This window comes from Trifolium pratense, linkage group LG5, assembly GCF_020283565.1.
Source record: "Trifolium pratense cultivar HEN17-A07 linkage group LG5, ARS_RC_1.1, whole genome shotgun sequence".
Taxonomy (NCBI): domain Eukaryota; kingdom Viridiplantae; phylum Streptophyta; class Magnoliopsida; order Fabales; family Fabaceae; genus Trifolium; species Trifolium pratense.
The window spans coordinates 5647020-5656251 of NC_060063.1; the positions used below are offsets into that span (position 1 = coordinate 5647020).

The following is a 9232-nucleotide window of genomic DNA, read 5'->3' on the forward strand; positions in this document are numbered from 1 at the left end:
AAAAATAAATGAAAAGAAGCTTTACCTTGAAGGCATCAAGCAACCTCTCATCATAAAACTTACCTTGCATAAGTCTCCAAGAGACAAGTGACTTAGAGAAGGAGGAATATCAATACTCCAAATTGATTTAAAAGAATATGCATGCATCTTTAAGGTTTTGCCTGAGATCTTTTCTCCATATCACCTACTAAATTATTGGTTGGCTACTGGTTTTGCATGTCCATACAAATAAATACAATCAACATTCATTAAAAAAAAGAACATATATTCATAAAAACATATATTTTTCAAATAAACAATAGTTGTTTAAATCCTCATTGACGTATATAAAAATAAAATCGTCATTAGTTAACAAACAATCAAAAAATTATAAAGGTTATGCTAACCGGAGCTCCGAGACACGAGTTAAGAATACTAAAACGAGAGAATTCTACCTAAAAAATAACACTTTTTACATTATTTAGACGTTGACTACATAAATTTCAAGAAGACTTTACCATATTTACTTCTTTAACTAGTGCCCGGACACTAGTTAGTATTTTCCAAATTAAATAAAGGATCGGATTAATTGACATCAGGTGTCAAATTAAACTTTAACACCAAATCTAAACTCATAATTCTCTCTGATAGTTAATTTATTATTATCTTTTAATTCACACGCGAGCAATAATATCTTTACGGAATCCTCGCAGTCTCTCTTGTCTCTCTGATAGTTAATTGTTTGATTTTCTGTTTCATTTTTATTAAGGGATCTCCATCTTCGATCTACTTACTATGACCATTATACTAATATCTGGATTAAAAAAATCAACGAGAAAAAGTTTGAAGATCTCGTTAGACCAAAAAAAAATAATCATGATGGTTAAAAAAACTAGAGACAAAAATCATATCACATATCAAAATATAAAAGTTCAACAATTATTATTTAAAATGTTAAAACTTTACATTACTATATATTATGTCAACATATTTGACATTATAGCAATAATTTCAGCAATATCATTAACAGCACTAGCATTTTTTGGAAGCTCAGAAGTATCTTCGATGGGAATGTTTTCACGCGAAACGCAGTCTTCAGTAAAATTCATTATAGTACCCATAAACATATTCACACCAACGTAATTAGAAATTTTCAATTGTTCTTGAGCTCTCTTAACCCTACCAAGAATTCCATCATCTCCAAAATAATTCAAGCAAAGATAGTAATGATTTAGTTTCTTTTGATCGCTACCACTCTGTGCAATTAGTTTTGTGATTAGATTGATTGTATTGGACACATCGGTGTGAAGTACGCCAAGGGTGTATGATTCAAGGTCACCAAGGTCTTTTCCCGGTCCACCAGGTCTTGAATTTAGAAAAGTTAAGCAAAAAGAAGGGTTTTGTGACCGCTTGCAAATAGCTTGCACATCAACAAAATTAGTCCTCGCGTAAGAGGATGCAACACATAAAAAAAACACAATCGCTAAGAATGAGAAGCGAACCATTTTTTTTTCTTCTCCTTATGAATATTTCCTTTATTTCACACTAACGTCTTTATATAGATTTTACCAACCAAAAAATATTGGCAAAGCGTATAATATGGTCAAAACCCTAAGTATAATTTGATTTTGTATCTAATTTGATTTTGTATTTATATGAACAATTTTAATTCTACTATTATTATAAGATTTTTTTATAATGTTTTGCGATTTTCTTTGCATATATATTTTCTTTCCATATATATGAAATCACCTTAATTTAATATAATTCATAATTATGATCATTTTAAAAGATAAAGGTCCTTTATGATACAAATAAAAGATAAAGTACTAAAGTGTTACAAATAAATAAGATAAAAACCCATAATGTAATTTTGCCTATGTGTTGATATTATAAGTAAAATAAAATATTATAGTTATATTTTTTTCATAATTGAAAATAAGGACATGATTGTGCATATTTTAAAAGATAAAGGTCATATATGACACAAATAAAAGATAAAAGACTAAAGTGTTACAAATAAATAAGATAAATGATAAAAACCCATGTAATTTTGCCTATATGTTAATATTAGATATCAGTCAAATATTATAGTTGTATTTTTTTTCTCAATTACAATAAATTATAATCAATGCAAATATATTTTTAAAGGAAACAAATATTTGTGTTGTTCAACCAATCGTTAGTTGGTTCAGTGGTGATTGACGTTGGCGGTGAACAAATATTTGTTTTGTGCCCGCTTGCAAATAGCTTGCACGTCAACAAAATTAGTCCTCGCATAAGAGGATGCAACACATAAAAAAAACACAATCGCTAAGAATGACAAGCGAACCATTTTTTTTTCTTTCTTTTCTCAATTCTCCTTATGAATATTTCCTTTATTTCACACTAGAGAAATTCTCAAGAGGATGCAACACATGAGATTATATTAAATTCTCAATCAATCACATAATTACAAATCATTAATATATTAAATAATTACAAATAATTAATAGAGAAATAATTAAAATCAAATCTCTATAAATAAGGAAAGAAATAAAAAATGAGTTATCAAAAAACACATGTTGTGCGCTTTATTAAGTTTTTTCTTTCTAATTGCTCCTTTTTTTTCTTTCTAATTGCTCTTTTTTTTCTTCTTCTTCTTCTAAGCTCTCACTTTTTGTTTTTTGTTTTTAATTTCTATGATTCAATTATTTTTATGTGAATATTTCGATGATTAATACATTGTTAAATCATGTTAAGTATAATGTCTTATCATGTACGAAAAAAAAAGAGTATAATGTATTATCATATTTTGATACTATAACTTATATTTACATAATTTATATTTCAAAAAAATTTGCGTATGGAATAGCGGTGTCCAATAATACAAGTTCGGTACTAAAGAATATACCTTATTTTTATTCATTATTATTTTTTTACTTTTTGAAAACTTAGAGACTGTCCAAAAAATAGTGATAGTTGATAAACAAACTTATATCGTATAAATTATAAGGTAGCTTATAGCCAGCTAGTTAATTAAATTTGTATTATTTAGTAAAATTAACGGTTGAATTATCTTATTAATATAAAATGCCATAAAAAATATTTAATTATTTTCAAGTAAGATAACAGGAATAAAATAAAAGAAAAATAATAAAATATAAACTGTAAACTAATTGAGTTAGCTTATCGTTAATTATAAATACAAGGTTCCAATCAGTAAAAAAATAAAAAGAAATTGCTAAGTATGTAAAGAAAAAGAAAAAAAAAAAAAAAGAGCGTGGAAATAAATTATAAAATGCACATGTATGTTTTTTTTTTCCTTTCCTTATTTATAGAGATTTTGTTTTGTTAATTTTTTTTGGTTAAAGAGGTTTGATTTTATTAATTACTACACTATTAATTATTTGTAGTGCAATGAGTTGTAATTATAAGATTAGTTGTGCTTAATCATTAATGCTTAGGTGATGACTCACCTAAGAATTTCTTCTCCTCCCATATTATTTTAGCAGTAAATGCATTAAATGGTATAAATGATTTTTCGTTTTTTTTTTTTTTGGCATTCCGTCCTCAATGTTTTTTCATATCATTGAACCAATATTATTAATTAAGGCAAGTAATATGATTGAATATCATTCAATTGTAGCACCGTCAACTATTTCTATTCCTATGATTCTCATAATTAATTCCTATAATTGATCAATAATTTATTATTGAGTTTTTTTTTTGTACAAGTTTATTATTGAGATTTAAACTGTTATTGCTACTTTTTTATAGCCAAATATTTTCGATCATTTTTTTATCATTTTTAGTTTCTTATTCATGTTTTCATCATAGCTATATAAGGCATAAGTTATGGTGCATAAGCGCGTCCCCCAATTTGCTTAGTGCGCCCCCCAGATTGCTTAGCGCACCCCCAGCCCAAATTGCTAAGCACGCCCCCACCCCCAACATAAATAACACACAAAACCATTCCACAAGCCGAATGGTTTTGGATTACAACCCTCTAAAACCATTCGACAGTAAAAATTGTTTTGACATTATAAGTACATCTAATGTGAAACCATTCCACAATAAAAATGGTTTTGGGGGGCGCGCGAGAAAATTTGGGGAGGTGCGTGAGAAAAAATTGGGGTCGCGTGAGAAAATCTGGGGTGCGCTAAGTATATGGGGGGGCCGCAAAGCAATTTGAGGGGTGCCTTAAGCAATTTTCATTATTTATGCATGGTGCATAAGGAAGAAGCTTATGCACCATAACCACTCCCGCTATATAATTGATCAATAATATTTTGGTTTTTTGTAGCAATAAATTAACCTTCTACACCATTATAAAAAAGTGAAATTTTGTCAATTCCTATAGTTATTAAGGGCAATTTTGTCCTTTCATTGTAATTTTTTTATGAGTCAGCATCCTTTAAACCCAGTCATCAGCAGGAATGGCAAAAATATTCATACCCACAAATATCCGCGGATAAAATCCGCCACAGATACGGGACGGATAACTTAATGGATATCCACGGATGAAATTATTTTAATTACCCGATACTTAATAGATATGGATACGGATTTAATCGTATTCACACCCGCGGATATCCTTACCCGCTAATAAATAAGAAAATTACATTAATATTATCAGTTATTAAATATAAAATGGGCTTTTATATTTCGCATAAATTTATGATGAATTTTATTTTAGTTAAAAATGTATGTGTTCTGGTAAAAACTCAAAGGGGGTTATATTATTGATTAAATGACGTGATTACACTTGGTTCAATCCCAACAACCCTGGGAGTTTTACCAGTCAGAATTTGATTAGAACATAGGGGGTTTGTATTATTCAAGATTGATAACTGATACAAGTATGTCAGAGAAAAAATTGATTCTCTTTACAAGAATGAAAGTATGGTGGTTTTTCAGAATGAATCAATTGTCTTTGTAGAATCAGTGAGAAAAATCTTGTCCTCTCTTCTCTTGAAACATACCCTATTTATAGGCAAAAATTCTCCTCTTGCTTCTTAAGTAACTGCCTTGCTTGGAGAGGAATTCATGGGTAGTGGGCGGTTTCTTTTCCTTCTTCTCCAAGCTTCTTCCTTCTTCTCCAAGTCATGGTGGATCATCATGTGTTTTTCATGGATGTTTTCACGCTTCTCCTTTAGATGCTCCCATTGGGCTTTCTTTGTATTGGGCCTTAACAAATCACCTCCTGGTCCATGGCCCGGTACACAGCCCCCCAAGCACGAGGCTTCAAGAAGGCGAAGTGCTTTTGATTGAAATCACTTGGCGATTATTATGCCTCGGCGTTGTTCTATGTCGCCTATTTGTTGCTGACTTATATTCTTCGTTTGCTTGTCGCCTTTTCCTTCCTTTTGTTGTTGATATTTCTTAGCTAATTTGTACGTCCTTCTATGACTTTTGAATATCTTGATGTACGCCATTTGTGGCTTTGAATATTGTTGTCATTGTTTCTTGGCGACTTTGAACAAGTTGGCGAGTCGCCCTTCCTCTTTTTTCATTGTATTTGCATTTTCAAGTTAGCGTTGTCACCAATCTCGCTTCTTCATCTTTCGCGATTCGTCCCTCCTTGTCTTCTTGAAATCAAATTGATTTTGCATGATTGCACGTAGCAATTGTTTTGTATGATAATTTTGATATTAAATGAAAAGTTTAATGTTTTTAGAGTATTTAACTTTTTTATAATACAATTATTAGTTTGTGCCCACAGTGTGATTCACATTTAGGCAACTAAAATCTTAGAAACGGCCTGCTCTTCCGTTCCGGTGAATGTGAGGGACATGCAATTACATATAGCTCGACGCTAGACCAAGACCATTGATGAACATGTTAATGCTATCAATAGATGTCGTGCGGAAAACGAACGAAGAGCCATAATGGACGGTTATAATACCCATCATTTCGATATCAAACATTACGATACGCTCAAGTTGGTAAATGCACATCATTTTAAAAACACACCGAACCACAACTATATTTTTAGAAGGATAGGGTTCTGTTACCATGTTTTCGTTTATCTTTCTTTCTTTCTTTCATTTTATTTAATTTCTTTTTCTTTTGTAAACAATTAAATAAATAAATGTTGCTTAGTTAAAAACTTAGGGAATTAATATAGAGTAGTGACTGAATAAAATAACAAAACAAAATCAAATAAAAGTAACCAGTAATAACTTGAATAAGTACCTTGTTTTGAAAGAAAATTACTTTTAGCTTCATTGAGTTAATTGTCTAAGCTAAAAACTAAAGGAACAGAGAACCAGTAACATAAACAACATTTGAATAAAGAACAAAAGAACCTAAACTTGAAAGTTATTGAAAATAAAGTAGAGTAAGGAAAAGTTTTAATGTGAATAGACCAAATTTTCAAAGAACAGAAAGAAACAAAATAAGAAAATATAAGAATAAAAAGTAAGAAGAGATTCGCGGGCCCAGCTTCTTCTTGCGTATGGTTGTTAAGCAAAAATGAATGATAGTGTCTTTCGTATGTGATTGTCTTTTTTAAAGACCAAAACAAATGATTGTCTTAGTTTTTGTAAATCAACTTCTAGAAACACTTTTCAAGAAACAAAACAAAATAAAATCTGTTTGGTAGTCTATTTTCTAAAATTGTTTTAGAAATGAGAAAATGAAAAAAATTGTTTATAGTAAATCAGTTTTCATGCTATGTTTTAAAAACATTTTGCTACAAACATATTTTTAAACTAAGGTTCTGTTTGGTAAAAATAAGCTATAAGCTAGCTGATAGCTGATAAGCTAGCTGATAGCTGAAAAGCTAGCTTATAGCTGATAGCTGAAAAGCTAGCTAATTGAAATTAAAGTGTTTGGTAAAATTAGCTTTTAAAGTGGTTAATAAATATAAAATGACATAATTGTTAGTGGGTAGTTATTAAATTAAAGGGTAAAAATGGAATAAAGTGTAAAAAGCTATAAGCTATAAGCTCAAATGCTACTTGAAATAGCATCTGAAAAAAAGCTATAAGCTAGTACAAAAAGCTTGTTACCAAACACCTCTAATTTTTTGAAACAAGCTTATAAGCTCATATAATAAGCTATAAGCTAGCTTATTTGTGTTACCAAACAGAGCCTAAGTGTAATTGCTAAAAAACAGTTTTTAAAAAGTAAATCAAACAGGCTCTTATTCTCTTTATAAATAAAAAATTAGGAAAATGCTAAAAATTAGGTTTTTCATGAAGATAGTTGCGAAACTCATGCATAGGTGATAAAAATAGAAAATTGTACGTTCAAATCTATAGTATAATATTTCAAATATCTCTCCTTGAGACCGCGATCCACAAACTGACGCATGTGACTCGTTCCAGGAAAGGCGGGATGCTAATAAAATTACTCGATGAAGACTCACTTTTCAGCGAACCTATGTTTGGATCTCATCCCAAAAGCCTTCACATATTTATAAACTTCACGGAACCTAAGCAATGTGAGACTTCAAACAAACCAACAACACAACTACATATTCCAACGGAACCTAAGCAATGTGAGACTTCAAACAAACCAACAACACAACTACATATTCCAACACCCACCCTCACGCCTAGCGTGGTCTGGGTCAAATGTCCATATTACAGTCCTTAACCCGGCTCTGATACCATGTTATAGGGTGAGGTTGCCCTCACATATTTATACACTTCACATTCCGGAACCTAAGCAATGTGAAACTTCAAACAAACCAACAACACAACTACATATTCCAACATCTTCAACTTTTATCATTTTTCTTTCTTTTTTTTTTATTTGTTTTTATTTTTACATAGTTCCCGTGAGGTGTGAAAATTCCATAAAAAAAATGAGTGAGCTTTGAGGGATGAATTGATATTTAATTTATACGGTTGATGAAATGCACTTTTAGATTAATAAATTTATAGTAGTTATCACTAGGCTATTAAATAACAAATTCTCTAAAAACATGGTAAAAAAGAGGAAGATTGTTTCATATATCATAGTTGCACCATGATGGTGATGGTGGGTCATACTGTTATCCCAAATTAATAGGTGGAGAAGTGAACTTTCTATGTTTGAACGTGATGGATAAGTGGGAATGTTTTTTTTTTTATAATTATGAATGAGTGGAGTTAATAGTGGTTGGTATTTTAATTTATTTATTTTTAATTAAGTATTTTTAGTTGTTGTTGAGATAAGTCATTTTTTATAGCAATAATAATATTGTTGAGAAAACAAAATCATATTACAACAATTTAAAAAGATTTTTGTTGAAAATATATTGTTGCCAAAATTCTTTATTCTTGTAATGTCTTAAGACACAATTACATTCTACTAATTTTTATCTATGTTTGAATAGCAAACACCTTTATTAAACAACCGATCAAGGCACAACTTGTTTGTAAGTAACTAAGACAAATAAGCTTTATCAACCGAGATGGGTAGAGGAATTGCTATCAATCGAGATGGAAGCTTTATCAGAACTAACATGCATGTTGACAAATATTAGTCCAACGCCAAACCATGCCGGCATTTTTCGGTGCGTTCAACTTATGCTTTCCTTCAAAATCGCGACGCACAAACGACTTTTGACAGTAACGTTGTGGATGCGCTACAAAATTTATGGGCGAATGATGTTCCTTCCAAAGTGAGCATTTTCGGATGGCGGTTATTATTAGCAAGACTTCCAACACGTATGGCTTTGGCGAGAAAAAATATTATTGTCAATCCTCATGAATTTAGTTGCGCGTTTTGTTTCCGAGAAGAAGACATCGACCATTTATTTTTTAATTGCTCTTTTTCATTACAAGTTTGGAAGAAAATTTTTAGGTGGTTGAATGTGGAATTCATACCCTTTGAAGAAGGATGGAAGCATTTTAATACTTTTGGCAGTTTGGTGAAGCATAAGAAAGTAAGACATATAATTTGGTTAGCAACCATTTGGAGTCTATGGCGTGCACGCAAATTATGTTTATTTCCTGGTAATTTTGTCTTCCTTAGTAGATCAAATTATGTTTATTTCCTGGTTTTGGTTTATAGGACGAATAGGGAATATTTCTTCTTTTGTATTTTCTGATTGGTATAATGACCCGTTAGTGTGCATTTTAAGCATCAACAGTTTATTTTTTCTTGAATTGTAAGGTTTAAGTACGTACTTCTTATAATTCAATTTTTTTCTTATAAAAAAAAACTAAGACAAATAAGCTGTTATTAAAATTATGCTGACCCACAAATCTTATATGTTTCCATGCATGCAATATACAAGTCATTATGTGCTTATGCACCTAAAATTGTCACCCTGCCC

The 9232-nt window shown here is 30.5% G+C and overlaps 1 protein-coding gene across 1 annotated transcript; it reads right to left on the reverse strand.

The window, feature by feature from the left end:
- Positions 1–956: 956 nt before the first annotated feature.
- LOC123885921 (pectinesterase inhibitor 1-like) lies at positions 957–1484 on the reverse strand. Its single transcript, XM_045935258.1, has one exon. It carries the CDS (start codon positions 1482–1484, stop codon positions 957–959), a length of 528 nt encoding a protein of 175 aa, XP_045791214.1.
- Positions 1485–9232: the final 7748 nt, after the last annotated feature.

Excerpts from the sequence above, each read along its gene's own strand:
- LOC123885921 (XM_045935258.1), bottom strand. The coding sequence starts at position 1,484 with ATGGTTCGCTTCTCATTCTTAGCGATTGTGTTTTTTTTATGTGTTGCA.